This window comes from Sinocyclocheilus rhinocerous, unplaced genomic scaffold, assembly GCF_001515625.1.
Source record: "Sinocyclocheilus rhinocerous isolate Xijiao unplaced genomic scaffold, SAMN03320098_v1.1 scaffold19, whole genome shotgun sequence".
NCBI lineage: Eukaryota > Metazoa > Chordata > Actinopteri > Cypriniformes > Cyprinidae > Sinocyclocheilus > Sinocyclocheilus rhinocerous.
In genome coordinates this window covers 2,472,606-2,487,693 of record NW_015638975.1, presented here as the reverse complement: position 1 = coordinate 2,487,693, position 15,088 = coordinate 2,472,606, and the positions used below count along the sequence as shown (strand labels likewise).

General features: G+C 39.7%; 2 protein-coding genes across 3 annotated transcripts in view; one reads left to right on the top strand and one right to left on the bottom strand.

Annotated features, from left to right (window-relative positions):
- The first annotated feature begins 1,910 nt into the window (after positions 1-1,910).
- On the top strand, positions 1,911-7,759 carry LOC107750548 (vitamin D 25-hydroxylase-like). Of its 2 annotated transcripts, XR_001641154.1 has the most exons (6): positions 1,911-2,226; positions 3,826-3,967; positions 4,838-5,467; positions 5,556-5,882; positions 5,968-6,412; positions 6,570-7,759. XR_001641154.1 is itself a non-coding variant. In XM_016565982.1 (5 exons), the coding sequence occupies exons 1-5, from the start codon at positions 1,987-1,989 to the stop codon at positions 6,147-6,149; spliced, it is 1,521 nt and encodes a 506-aa protein (XP_016421468.1). In that variant the 5' UTR covers positions 1,911-1,986; the 3' UTR covers positions 6,150-7,759. The 2 variants fall into 2 exon arrangements, 1 of the variants encoding a protein (XP_016421468.1); XM_016565982.1 differs by having other exon boundaries at positions 5,968-7,759.
- Positions 7,760-8,659: 900 nt separating this feature from the next.
- LOC107750617 (cGMP-inhibited 3',5'-cyclic phosphodiesterase B-like) overlaps positions 8,660-15,088 on the bottom strand; it is a 54,845-nt gene continuing 48,416 nt past the window's right edge. Inside the window, exons 12-16 of the mRNA XM_016566106.1 lie at positions 14,281-14,480; positions 13,805-14,008; positions 11,872-12,033; positions 11,555-11,792; positions 8,660-11,454 (exon numbers count right to left, since the gene is read on the bottom strand). Of these exons, the coding sequence (XP_016421592.1) occupies positions 11,234-11,454; positions 11,555-11,792; positions 11,872-12,033; positions 13,805-14,008; positions 14,281-14,480 (1,025 nt within the window). The 3' untranslated portion in view covers positions 8,660-11,233. The remainder of the gene's footprint in view (positions 11,455-11,554; positions 11,793-11,871; positions 12,034-13,804; positions 14,009-14,280; positions 14,481-15,088) is intronic.

Here is a 15,088-nt window from a genome sequence, read left to right as displayed (position 1 = left end):
ACGGCGCTGTGGGTGTAAACTTACAGATTAAGGGGCAGTAATATTATAATGAGATCCATTTGCAACATCACTAGGGGAGCGAAATCAGACGCGCTCGTTTTTTCAGACGCTTGCATAAAAAGGCTTACCAAAACAAAGTTACTAGGTTAATCTTTTTCACGTTTCCTTGGTTGGTAGATGCACCAGGGACCTGATTATAGCACTTAAAACCTGGAAAAGTCAGATTTTCATATGTCACCTTTAAAGTCTGAAGGAGACTCAGAGCGGCACTAAACTAGATATGTTTATGAATGGAATGAAATAACTGGACATTTTGAACTGTGAATATCTGTTCGTGAATGAAGATCTGCTGACCGACTGAACGAGGGGGGCATGTGGTTTGTTCGCAAGAAACGCTTCGGCGGAACTATGAATGCATAAAAAATTACATAGGTAGGCCTACTTGTAACTTTTTAATTATGCAAATATTGTATTTTTACAGCTCATAGCATGTTGCAATTCTTGAGGAAAGAATGAAGATTTCCTCTTAAGATTCTTTTTCTGGAGTTTTTAAGTGGATTTGTAGCCACGTTTGTTGCAGATAAGACTTGTGTCTATGTAGACTGTTGTTTAAAGGTGCAGTAGGAGATCTTGGAAAATGCTAACTTTAGCCTGATAGCACTGAAAGCGAACGTCCCACCCTTCCTGCAATCGCCGTCCAAAGCCACGCCCCCTGAACGCATATACGCTCACAGACCAGAATACCAGAGACAACATACAATAGGCTACATCAGCGGTTCCCAATTCCAGTCCTTGCACACACTTCACACTTCTCTAGTAAGTTTCGTCTGTGTGTGAAGACGCTGCGCAGCGCAGCGCAAATCCGTGAATGAATGTTACGAAGTGAAGTAAACTTCAACGGATTTCCCCTGCTCAGGGAGTAGGGAGCAATGAACACTGTGTAGGGTTCATATCGATCGGAACACAGTTCATGCACATTAGCTCACTTCTAACGAGCTGGTTATCTGAATCGGGTGTGTTAACTAAGCGATACATGCAAAATATGCAGAGCGGGGGGCGCGAGGACTGGAATTGGGAACAGCTGGGCTACATCATGTGTCATTCACCGGTGAGAAAACCTTAAAAGTACTACAATACCAGGAAGGAAGATCGGGTTGTTGATGCTTGTCTGCCATTCTCGCTCTGTCTGCACAGCGTGCGTGAGCGCTGATGACGTATTCTGTCTGCGCGAACTGGGTGCGTAGAGGTATGCTAATACATACGTTGACAAACAGGTAGGACAGCCAATTAAAACGCTCGGACCGAGCGTTTTGTTTGGACGAACATTTCTTGGTCTTACGCCTTCCACAGAATATATAAACACAGATAAATACATTTAGACCACTTAACTTAATGGTTGCTATCTGAATGTGAAGAGACTTTCAACCAGCATAACAAAAAATGTTTCTGAAGACAATCACCTATTGCACCTTTAATGAATCGGTTCAGAAAATGATTTAATCATTACATGCACGATCGCTTGTCCCCACCTAGTGGAGCAACGATGTAACCGCGGAGACGGACATTGAATAAATCAGTGAACGAGTCATTTTTGTGGGGGGAAAATAAAAAGATTCGATGAATCAACCATTAGTTCAAAGAAAAGGTTTCCACTGCAAAGTTCTTTTTGGTTTGTATGAGTGGGCGTGGCCACATGTATGTTGCAAGTTACAAAGAAGAACGCGCTTGGAAATGTAGCTGTGACGCCTGCCCTAATGAAAAGAAATCGGTCTGAATTCTCGCGATCAATAGTTCTGGCCACCGTTTAATCAAACACAATGCAAGTTAATCCAAAGTGCTCTTTCCGCCAGCCAATCTTAGCCTTTAAGAGGCGGGGGTTATAGAGCAACATGTGCAAGGTGATCTCCCAATACACTGACTGACAGAGAACGGAGCGCTAGAAACTTTTCAGAAAGCACAGATTATCTCAAAGTGTTTGCATCTAAAATGGTATCGATTAAACGGTTGACATCTCTGTTCTCTGTGTCTTGGGAGCAGACGCTCATATGTCTGGGCAGTTTGTTCGTTACACTCTTCATTTTGCTGGTAATTCGCCAGCTCGTAAAGCAGCGGAGACCCCGTGGGTTTCCCCCTGGACCGACACGTTTACCCATGATAGGGAATATTCTGTCCCTAGCCACAGAGCCTCACGTCTACATGAAGAGGCAGAGTGATATCCACGGACAGGTACGGATGACACTTCACTCTCAGTCCTCACTTTCTCTTATTTACTTGCACATAATCACAAAATATAGACAGACTTGTCTGCTTTTAACTTTACGTTTTTGCTTATATTTTTTGTTGCCACGTTTGGTTTTGCTGTTTAAAAAGCGAGTTTAAGCCACCACATGATAATTATTATGTATAATAGCGTATTGCATTTTATACCCTGTCTTGTAATGAAAGAAGTTGTCCACAATGGAATCGTCCGTTGTTGCGCCCTAAGCAGAGTTTTTTTCATTTCTGACAAGCTGCACACATACACTACATATATACACTACCAGTCAAAAGTTTTTTTTACAGTAAGATTTTTAATGTTTGCTCACAAGAATAACTTACATTTCAAAATATATTCAAATAGAAAGCAATAATTTTAAATAGTAAAAATATTCACAATATTACTGCTTTTGCTGTAGGCTATTTAATGCAGGCTTGGTAAGCAGAAGAGAATTATTTTAAAAACATTAAAACATCTTCCTGTTCAAAAACTTTTTACTGCTAGTGTATACTATCAGTTGATAACTTCTTACCATAAGAACATTGATTAATAATATTAATAATAATATAGGCTACTTAGTGTGTTCTTGAATTTTCAACATAAAACATGAAGGATTGTAATAAATGAATACTTTAAATGTTAGTACATATTAGTTAAAGACACTTTATTTAATTATTATTATTATTATTATTATTAAGTGGGAGATAGGGCTGCACGATTATGACAAAAATCATAATTGTCTATTATTCCCTTGAAATTGTAATTGCGATTATTAATTACGATGATCACAATTTACATTGAATGATGTCTATACCATAGTTTGATGCAACTGCATGCCGTATTTTTATATGAAAATAAACAAGCTGAAAACACTCTTAACTGAAAAACCTTTAGTGCTTTTCTATAGTAGCTATTAAGCCAAATATGTCAAATATACATCGGATTGGTTTCTTCTTTAAATTATATAAAAAAGTAAAAATATGAATGGTATTATAATGTTATCCTACTAAAACTAAAACTAAAACAATGGAAAACCCCTTAATATAACATGTAGAAAGAAAAAAACATATCTTAAGCGTGCAGATAACATAAGTGGACTTTGAACGATTAATTGCCGCTTTGAACGATTACGTAATTGTGGCATCCATAATTGTAACTGCGATTAGAAATTCGATGAATTGTGCAGCCCTAGTGGGAGTCCACTAAAACTACAGTTCGCCAGTTATTTACTCATTTTACTGCTTAGGTCTCTCATCGAGCTCACAGCTGATTGGTCCGTGTTAGTGAATCACAGCGTTCTCTTCTTGACGCGTCGCGTCGCGTCGCGAGAAGTGTAGCTGGGGTGCTTGAAAAGAACAAAAGAGTCTTGCATTTGCCGTTGCGTTTTTGGCAGAGCGCCGCAGCACTCAGTTTTGTAGAATGGCCAAGACATGCTGAGTCAGCATGCCTAATTCATTTCCTCACTGTATCCATAAGAGTGAATGTAGCCTTCTAATTATACTCTTTCATTAGTAGAAATATGTTTGGCAGGGGAGTGGATTAATGAATATTGCCATTTTATTATCCAGATTTTCAGTCTAGACCTGGGAGGAATCTCGACTGTTATTCTAAATGGTTATGATGTCATTAAAGAGTGCCTATATCACCAAAGTGAGGTTTTTGCAGATCGCCCATCCCTCCCTTTATTTCAGAAGATGACAAAAATGGGAGGTAAGTGGTTCCTTATAGAATCATTTATTTTAGAATGATTTCCCAGAATAGAGCACTGCAGAATGATCTAGATTAAAGGAATAGTTCACCCAAAAATGAAAGTTTTATTATTATTATTATTATTATTATTCCCTCTCATGTTCTTCTAAACCTACATGTAGTTATTGTTTCCATGGAACACACAAGACACCCCAGCCCCCCCCCCATGAATAACTTGAATTTTGATTTGTGCATATGGACTAGTTTTATGGTGCTCAACAGTCACTATAAAATGTTGAGTTATACTTTATTTTAAGGTGTCCTTGTAACAGTGTAATTATAAATTTAAGTACTGAGTAATATTAATTAACTATGTATAGGGTTAGGATTAGGGTTTGGCTTAGGGTTACTTGCATGTAATTATGCATAATTAAGAGTTATTATAATAGTAAATACATGTAACGTGTAACAAGGACACCTTAAAATAAAGTGTTACCAAATGTTCTATGTGAAAAGAAAAGAAAAATTCCTTTAGCTTTATGTAGAATATGTAACAGCACCCAGGTTTAGAACAACACGAGGTAAGTGAATGAAATGATTTTTCATTTTTAGTGAACTATTCCTTTAACTATCTGGGGGATTCAGAGAAAAGGCTCTGGCATGGTAATGTATGTCAGAGTTGGGGCAATAGCTAGAGAAGAGCGGACAGTCACACATGAGGTTATCACTTTATCAGTATCGCAGTTCTTGTAATCTGTGTTTAACCCATGAGACTAGTACCGTTTGACTAATCATCTCAGGTTAAACATACAGAAAGTTTATCATTAGATAAACTTTCTTTGTTTCCATATTTAAACCGACATCTCTCAGCATTGTTTGTTCTCTGTCTAGGCCTTCTGAACTGCAAATACGGTCGAGGCTGGATTGAACACCACAAACTGGCCGTGAACTGCTTCCGCTTCTTTGGCAGCGGTCAGCGGATGTTTGGGAGGATTTCTGAGGAGTGCCTGTTTTTTCTCCATGCCATTGACCAGCATCAGGGGAAGCCCTTTAACCCTAAGCATCTCGTGACCAATGCCGTGTCCAACATCACCAACCTCATTATCTTCGGGCAACGTTTCACCTACGACGACAGCGATTTTCAACACATGATTGAGATCTTCAGCGAGAATGTGGAGCTGGCAGCCAGTGGCTGGGCTTTCCTGTACAACGCCTTCCCCTGGATGGAGTACGTGCCCTTCGGGAAGCACCAAAAGCTCTTCCGCAACGCCAACGAGGTCTACGACTTCCTTCTGCAAATCATCAAGCGCTTCTCGCAGGATAGGGTACCCCAGTCGCCGCAACATTACATTGATGCCTACTTGGACGAAATGGAGCAGAGCGCCACCGATAAAGCTACATCTTTCTCTCAAGATAATCTCATTTTCTCTGTTGGAGAACTCATCATTGCGGGAACAGAGACTACCACAAATTGTCTGCGCTGGGCTATGCTCTACATGGCTCTGTATCCCAGGATACAAGGTTGGTGCCCACAGAGCAATGGGTATTTTTTCTCGTTTGCATCATTTGAATGTCATTGCACTAATCACGTTACGTTTTTTCCGTGCAGAAAAGGTCCAAATGGAGATCGATTGCATCCTGAATGGCAGACCACCTGCTCTTGAAGACAAGCAGAGGATGCCATATGTGGAGGCAGTGCTGCATGAAGTCCTGCGCTTTTGCAATGTTGTCCCACTGGGCATCTTCCGCACTACGTCTCAAGATGCGGTGGTGCGTGGCTACACTATCCCCAGGGGCACCATGGTCATCACTAACTTGTACTCGGTGCATTTTGATGAGAAGTACTGGAGTGACCCATCCATCTTCTGCCCAGAGCGGTTCCTTGACTGTAATGGCAAATTTGTCCGGCATGAAGCATTTCTTCCTTTCTCCATAGGTAAATGGCAGATATTTGGGAAATCGGTCAATCTAGAAGATTTTCGTTGTTCTGATGTATCTGATTTCTGTGTGTTTGTCTTTAGGTAAGCGGCACTGTCTGGGAGAGCAGTTGGCCAGACTGGAGATGTTCTTGTTCTTCACCACGTTGCTCCAGAGGTTCCATCTTCAGTTCCCCGAAGGCTTTATTCCAAGCCTCTCTCCGAAGCTAGGCATGACCCTTCAGCCTCGACCGTACTCCATATGTGCCATCAGGAGACAGCAGTAAACCTTGCCCCGTGAGCTCTGGAACACATGCACTCACCTCAGGGGATCCTACTAAGAAACGCAAACGGCAGAGCAGTTCCCCGTCTTAAATTCCATCAGCGGGGAATACTGACCTCTTATATTGACTTGTTAAATTCTCAGAACGTGTCCTCCATAGTTTCACAGAACCCAGCCTGAGAGTGATAAGAGTACTGCTACAGAACACATGCTCGGGAGAGCAAAGAATGAGCACATGTGTGTTACCCAACGAGAATGTACATGAAGGTATCAAGATAAATGTAGCATGTATCTTTCATAACTTGAACCAATAAGTGTACTGTGTAGCAAACCGAACGTTGTGCTTGTCAATATGAGAAGAGCTTTTGTGTCAATGATTGACAGGGTTTAACTCTATAATGATTTTGAGGTCTGTCTTTTCCAGCATTCCTTGAATTCCCCCATTTCTGGAGTCGGGCAAGTGAGAGGAGAACAGCTCCCTTTCCCAGAAAGTTTTGGAAATGCTTCATGACTCCCATTGGTTTAATGCCATATATCAATTCTGCAATAACGGCCCTGTCCCTAGTTTATCTCAGTGGAAAGAGACTGTCGAGAAACTTGAGCTGCAATATTTCTGACAGAAAAAAAATGGTGCTTTCATGAAAAGCTGGACTCCAATATACATTTTATAGCTCAATATTATTTTCACTTTTAACAAGTTTTTTTTTGCATGTTGTAAAAATTGTATAAAATAAAGACAAAATAAGCCTTCGTTTTGCGAGTTCCTAAGCTTTCTGTCTGCGACTTCTCTTTCAACTGTGCTGGAATTTTCCGAAGCCAATTATACACCATATAAAGCTGGAAAAGGAGCATATAGATAGAAACCTCAAGATTTCCTGAGTGACTCGTGTAGTTGTACCAGTTGGTTTGGCACATATCAAAAATGAATGATTTTCAATGGCATTTTTTTATTTTGCTCTGATAAGTGTTTGTTGATTGTGAACCTATGTAATATCTTATTTTCCTTCTGCAGTGCCTTCAAAACCCCCATGTTGTCACTGTAAAAACATTTACAGGCTAAAAAAATATTTCCGGTCTGTGTCGTCTAAACTGCACAGGACCGGAAAACTCATTTAAAAGTGGAGTGACGGGTAGGGGCATTGTTGCTTTGGGTAAGCTGTCACAGAGATGCTGTCATCTGAAGAGATAAGGCTGGCCTTTCATACGACCCACACTTGGGGACTCATCATCCGCCGACTGTCATCTTACAGGCAGTTCCTCCCAGGAGAACACTTGGGCTTTCATCTGAGCACGAAGGAAACATGCAACTCGATGATGCTCAGTAGCACACTTAGATAATGTCAAAAACATGCATCATAGAGATAATTCTGAAGGGTGAAGACATTCTGCTTGTGTTTGGACATCTCTTAATAGGTGAAAGGTCATGATCAGTGCTTGTTCCTTCACTGCGGTGGTGCGATTAAAATGTTACATGTGTACCTGGACAATGTGGTTTGCGCAAGTATTATGATTCTACTATTAACAAGACCAGGGATTTTCAAATGTTTTGATGGCAAGGACCCCCAACAATTTGGATCCCTTAGGGACCCTGAGAATTTTTCATGTATACAAAAAAACGACCAGTAAAAAAGTAAAATTGTTAAAGTAAATTGTCAAAAGTATTTTCAAGATAAAAATAAAAATGCCTTTAATATGCTGTACACTTAAAACATAAATTCTTTCCTCATAAGTAGACAGAGTATCTGAGAATTATGTTATGCATATATTTTTATGTCTTTGATAAGCCGTCAACTCATTTTTTTAATCTAAAAATATTGACTTTTGAGTTGACAGCTCAAGCTAAAAAAAAAGTATAGTTTTGTGGGGGAAAATACAAATTACATAAAATCAAAAGTGTGGGGTCAGTACATTTCTAAAGAAATGAATACTCGTCAAGGATTAAAGCGATCAAAAGTGACCCTAAAGATGTTTATAATCTTCATAATGTTCTATTCATGAAAGGATCCTGCTTTGTGGTTTACACAAAAATATAACGCAGCGTAGCCGTGTTGAGATAAATGTTTCTTGAGCACTAAATCAGCATATTAAAATGATTTCTGAAGGATCATTAGACACTGAAGACTGGACTAATGACTGCTGAAAAAGTTTATAAAGTGAATTTACAATATTTCACCATGTTTTTGTTCATGTATTTATGGAGCCTCAGTGAACAAAACATGCAGATTTTTTCTTACCGTTTAAAAACTAGTACTGTCAATAGATTTCATTAATATCATAAGTGCAAACATTGACTTCCCTGACGGCTCTAACAGCCTTAAAATACATTCCCTGACGCCCGTAAAATACATTTTTTCATTCATTCAATTTTTTTTTTTTTTTTGCAGGCCCATTTTCACACACTAATTTGAAAACCCCGGACTTAGAACAGGCAAGTACACATCCGCTCCCATGCAAAACACAGAAGACCAAAAAAATGACACAGACAGGCAGAACTCAATTGAGAGAGAGTGAAACTCTTGTTCAGGGATGGTGCTTTTATGACAGCTATAAATAATAACAAAAAAGTCAGTTCTCCCCCACAACCCTGAAAAGGCTGAATGGTTACATCAGACATTGCCATCTAAATGCTACATAAAAAAGTGAATGCCATCGTAAAGTTACTGATGACAGGAACATCGGAGGTTACTGTGGTGCGACGAACCCCCAAAAGTGAGATACCACAGTCGAGCAAGTGGTCAACACGAGGGGATGGGGGCGCCGTGATGCTCTGATCCACCGTCACCCTGCTTGGCAACCTGTTTGAGCCCAGCCGGGGTGAGCTCAGTGAAGTGGAGGGGAGGGTGGACGAACTGAGCCACACTGGAGTCCCGGATCCAAGAACTGATGAACACACAGTCTGGACAGAAAAAGAGAAAGACCTCAAGCTGCTTTGGGTGCGCATAAGCCCCCAACACAGAACACACCCTGAGCACAGGCCAAAAAAGTGACTAATGAACAAACCCACAAAGGGAGACAGAGACAGGGAGGCATCCGGCATCGCCACCAGCTTTAGAAATTAGGGGCTTTCGGCAAAAGAGTGGTTATGGGCAGGAACAAAAGACAGTGCACCCAAAAAAAACAAAAAAACAACCAACAAACTGAAAAACACAACACCCAAACACATCCACATCTGTAAATAGCATTAGATTTTTTTTTTTAAACTCCTGAAACAAGATGATAATTACATGGTCTCAATGTACATTATATGTCAGCTGTATGTAGAAAACAGACGCATTGTTGATTAATTAAAAAATATATAATATAATATATATATTTATATATGCAAGTATTCTTTCTGTGCAGAGGTTAAACACTTGTTTGGTAGTAAAATGTGCACATTTATATCTTTTTTTTTTTACTCTTAAATATACTAGCTTGATTTACACTGCCTACTTGAGAACTTTCCTCTACAGAGACAAAATGAGTTTTTGTTGAGGTGAGGCAGACCGAGAGAGAGAAAGAGACCCGGGTTCATCTCCGCCTCCCCGTCCTCCCCTCATTATTCTAGTGGAATGCCTAGAGTTCTTGCTTGAGACAAAAAAAAAAAATAGAACTATTAGTATTAAACTTGCCTTATGGTGAAGAATAAGAAAATTCAAAGGAAAAAAAGTACAGCTTTCAAGGTGAAACCCTGGATTCCTTGAAAATGAACTGGCCGGATTTTGCGTTTGGCAATAATTAAAGTACAAGCATGTTCAAATAATGCCAAACATGAAGTTACCCCCCAAAGCAATGTTTAGTCTATGACATGCATGCTAACTCAAACATTTCGTTTTCAGTAAACTTCCCTGGCTCCCAATTCTTATCAGGGGGTCTTTGAAAAAATAAACATGGATATACTGGTCTGGAGCAGATGATAAGGATGGGGGTTAATATGTAGGACACTGCACTTTGGGGGAGCATCTTTTGTTGTTAGCGACTTTCAAGCTATTCGTACAAAAAATAGAAACTTTTTTTTTGTCCCACCTCTGAAAAGAATGTTCGACGTGCAAGTTGAAATTGCAGAATTAAATTTTCGCAAAAAACAAGGATCAATCCTTCACATGAATCCTGAGTAACCGTGAAAAAATATATCTATTTCAACGTAAAAAAGGAGAAACGTCCCTTCATTTGAACAACATTCCTGTCCCATTTGCGATGCTTCTTTTAAACACAGACGGACTTTACAGAGAACGACTGGCAACTCAGCGTTCCTGAAGAGGAAAAAGGGGGAGCCGGGGGACACCACAAATGGAAAAAAAAGAAAGAAACAACCTTACAAACAACAAATGCAAACAAAAAAACTGCAAGAAGGTGATCAACATGAATAAAAAGCATCCAAAACGATGCAGAAGTCAGGTCATTTTTTCAGTCAAAATGTCAGCATTTCCACTTGTCCTAATGACTCTGTTCAGTAATACAGTGTTTTATGTCGCCAGCATAAATTGGGGACTGCACATACAGTGCAGCGTGCATAGCCCATTTTCTGGACCACAAGAAAAATAAAAACAAACAATATTTTATATATATATTTTTTTTTTAAGTTCAGACAGGCACATTTTGACACTGAGCCTGAAAAGGCTTCAGTCGCAGTCTTTCTATGTTTTTGAACTGTTCGCTTTGGTAACGGGTGTCAATTGCGTCATTGTCTTTTTCGTGTCCTTTTGGACTTAAGTACCTACGGGAGAGTTAAGAGCTCTACGTTCAAGGCCAGGGAACCATGGGATGGCACGATTCTCCCCTGCCTGTGTTCTTCTCCGTCTGGTTTTAATCTCACAACACGATTCTGCGTCTTCAAAGCTCTGTTCGTTCTCCGCTGCTTCTCCATGGGGTGAAAGTGCATAGGAGTGGGGTTCCCACCAAAGGGTCCTCTCACAGTAGTAAGGCCTTTTTTTCAACACAATGTGAACTGCATTAGCTTCAGAGTGTCGGCACAGTGACGAATTTCAGCGCGGGGAGATCCGCTAGGGTCTTCCTCTGGGTGTCAATGTGTGTGTTTGTGTAGGTGAAGGAGAGGGACGGGTCGTTTAAGCCCCTCGGTGAGCTTCGTTGCTTGTCCTTCTCCTCTTGCTACTGCCGTTCCTCCTCCTCGGCCTCCTCTTGAATGACCTGGATGTCGTCGGAGGAGGTGGTGGTGGACGGAGGAAGGCTGGGGCTCTCGGATTGCTGCTGCTGAGTCTCCAGCTCTTTGGCCTTCTCCTCTTCTTCGATGGTCTTCTTCCACACCTTGTGGTTCTCTGTTAAGTGCTGCATGATGCTGCAGAATAACCGACGTTGACCCTTCCTCCTCTCTGTAAGGAAAACTACTCGATTAGTGTGTGCGATACCTAAGTACTAAATAAAAATCTAAACACAAATGGTCTATCTTTTTACACAACTGTATATTCATACTTGGTTCAAGATCCTCGTCCAGTTCTTCATCTTCTGTTTCAATGTCTTCTGTCTCTTCTTCATCGTCTGAGCCCTCCTCGTCAATCCAGTATCCCGGCAGCAGGCCGGCAGCATCGTAGGAGTTACAAAGAGGCCCGACGATGTGCGTGATAAAAGACTCCTGCAGCTTTGCTAACTGTGGTGCTGAGCGATCCATGAAAGGGCTGATGGGTAATCCTAGAGTGGCTTCTTCATCACCCTGAAAAGGCGGAAATGCACAAATGTTGATCTCAAGCTGCTGTATGTTGTGTAAGTTATGTGAAGAGAATAGGACATACCTGCTCATAAAACTCATTGACGATACCCTCTGTCCATTTGAGGTGAAGGCTGCGTTCTTTGGCTGGCCCATTGATATCTGCCAGCTTAATGCACACTTGGCACACTAACAACCTGTCATTTTCATTAGTCCAGTCGATGCCTGGACTATTCACATCATTAACCTGTAAAAAAAGAAAAGAAAAGGATCAATCAGAGGATTAACCTAAAAATAGCACAACTTTCTGCAGTAGGCATGTTCAGGAGATATGTATTAAATTATACATTTTTAAACATAGACTACTGGTCAAAATTTAGAATAAAGAAGTTTTAATGTTTTTGAAAGAAGTCTCTTATGCTCACCATGGTTACGTTTATTTGATCAAAAACACATTGTGAAATATTATTGCAATTTACAAATAACATTTAAAAATATGATTACAATTTAATATAACTGTTTTCTATTTGAATATATATAAAACGTCATTTATTCCTGTGATGGCAACGCTGAATTTCCAGCAGTCATTACTCCAGTCTTCAGTGTCACATGATCCTTCAGAAATCATTCTAATATGCTGATTTGGTGCTCGAGAAACATTTCTTATCAATGTGGGATGTTTTTGTTGCTTAATATTAAGATTTAAAATTTTCAACTAAGTTCATCAAAAGTGACAGAAAAGACATTTTGTAATGGTATAAAAGATTTCTATTTCAAATGAGTGCTGTTCTTTTGAACTTTATATTCATCAAAGAATCGACCAAAAACTGATTTCAACATTGATAAAAGCTATTATTAATAATTGAGCGATTTTTGTTATTATTTTGCAAAAAATGTTCCATGTCTGGCCATGTTGATTCCTTTAGTTGAAAGGTTTAATTAACCTAGTTCTATATGGGTGCAAGGTGCTGACTAGAGGTTGACATTACTTATGATCATTGAAAAAATAAAATAACATTGATCGGCAAATTAAAGGAGACCTATTATGCTCCTTTTTACAATATGTAATACAAGTCTCAGGTGTCCCCAGAATGTGTCTGTGAAGTTTCAGCTCAAAATACCCCACAGATCATTTATTATAACATTTTGAAAATGCCTATTTTGAGCGGAAGAAACAAGCTGTTTTCGTGCATGTCTCTTTAAATGCAAATGAGCTGCTGCTCCCCGCCCCCTTTTCCAGAATAGGGCTGTGCCTTTACAGCTCCTTGCTCCGATACTCTGCTAAAAACATCTGTTTGGTTTTAAATATCATGTCTATTGAGCTGAAATCATGTGTTTTAAACCATATTAGCTTCAACTTCTGATATACGGATTTCTGCTAAACTAAGTTCTCTTTCATGTCTTATTGCGCTTAAACTGTCAAATACACAGAAGTTTGTTGAAAACACACGAGTTACAAAAACAGTCGGTTATGTCTGTGAAGGTAAACAGATGAGAAAGAAATCGCATGTTTATATTAGATCTGTGTGGCAGCAGCATAATAAACAGTAAATAAATCAATAAATCCATTGCTCTCGTCTCCTTTGAGGCTGGGACTCTAAACAGTGTTCTGTGCTCGTCAGTGCAGCTAAAGACAGACCGGTTAGCATGCTTTGCTCGAACTTTCACCATGGCGTTCGAACTGGTACACCATTGTCACACAATGGTGGCGCCGTGGGTGGAAGCTGGCAGATCAAGAGGCGGTAATATTATAATAAGATCCCCTTTCTACGACACAGGGGGAGTGAAATCTGGTTTACTGGGTTGAAATTTATCACATTTTCTGGGTTGGTAGATGCACCGGGGACCCAATCATAGCACAACACGTAAAAAGTCAGATTTTCATGATATGTCACCTTTAAAAATCAGTAGTTTAGAGTTGGTCTGATTTATTATATCAACCACAACAAGCTATTGTGCTTGTTATTGATTATTGATATTGGTTGTTGATAGCATATCAATGCACCCCTACTACTGACCTTGGAATTAAACTCTGCTAGGAAGTCAAAGTGCTTCTTTAGGTCTGTTGCGAGGATGGCCTCGATGACTAGGAACCGAAAACGCTTAAACTCAACGTGGTCCAAACTGCACAGGAAGTTGAACTCCGGCTGGGAAAGAAACAGGCTCCAGGCAGAGGCTGCATGGTGGTTCTCCAAAACCGAACGGTCATTATACAACACCGCCTGTGTGAGAGAGTGTGTGGAGAGGTGGAAATAGGGAAAGAAAGATTAAGAAAAGAAGAGGGAAACATAGTGTGCACGAGTCAAGAGGTTCCTTGCTCTGATTACAAAAGCATATGCTTCTGATAAAAGATGGGCTGGTTTCACTTCTTGACACAACAGTGTGAAAACTAGATCTAATAGCCAAGACTTCTAATGATCTATTCAGAACCAAATGAACTATACAAATTCGAAGGTTCTTCTAAACTACAATTTGGGCATTACTCATGACTTACCTGAGGAGCGTTAGTGGCTACAAGAAAGGCATTTGTGCGCCCAGGGTGATCATAGTCATGCATAGCAGCTGCTACATATAGTGCCATGAGTTCCAGCGCTGGGATATTCCAGGCCAGACAGCCGTAACTGTCATCCGAGAATGAGGAACTTTTGGACGTGGCATATGCCACCCTGCCTTGGGAAATTCCACTGTCCGAATCTAATAAATACAAAGAGTGACCATGCAAGAAAAGTGGTGAAACAATATTGCACATCCGTTCCAGGTGACAGTCCATTTCAAAATCAATACAGTGTCTTACATAACCACCTAGATGACACATGCAATCTAATTTTATGAGCTTGCTTTATTTTAAATGTGAATTAGCCAATAGTTTACTATTTAAATTATCAGCTAATCACATGTGATAGAGATTAGCCGATAATAATTTTCATGGTATGGCTAACAACTGATAAATGGCTGATTTTAAAATTCTATTTGCTAGTATTTTTTCTAAATAAATTTTAAATACTAAATACTAAAGCAATTTCTTTAAATGCTATAAGTGAATTTATTTAGACATTACAACATTACAATATGTGCCCCTGGACCACAAAAGCAGTCTTAAGTCGCTGGGGTATATTTGTAGCAATAGCAACAATACATCGTATGGGTCAAAATTATCGATTTTTCTTTTATGCCAAAAATCATTAGGATATTAAGTAAAGATCATGTTCCATGAAGATATTTTGTAAATTTCCTACCATAAATATATTAAAACATAGCAGTAATATGCATTGCTAAGGACTTCATTTGGACAACTTTAAAGG

Excerpts from the sequence above, each read along its gene's own strand:
- LOC107750548 (XM_016565982.1), top strand. The coding sequence starts at position 1,987 with ATGGTATCGATTAAACGGTTGACATCTCTGTTCTCTGTGTCTTGGGAG. Across the intron at positions 3,968-4,837 it reads GAAGATGACAAAAATGGGAG|GCCTTCTGAACTGCAAATAC; the intron begins GTAAGTGGTTCC and ends TTCTCTGTCTAG. Across the intron at positions 5,468-5,555 it reads TCTGTATCCCAGGATACAAG|AAAAGGTCCAAATGGAGATC; the intron begins GTTGGTGCCCAC and ends TTTTCCGTGCAG.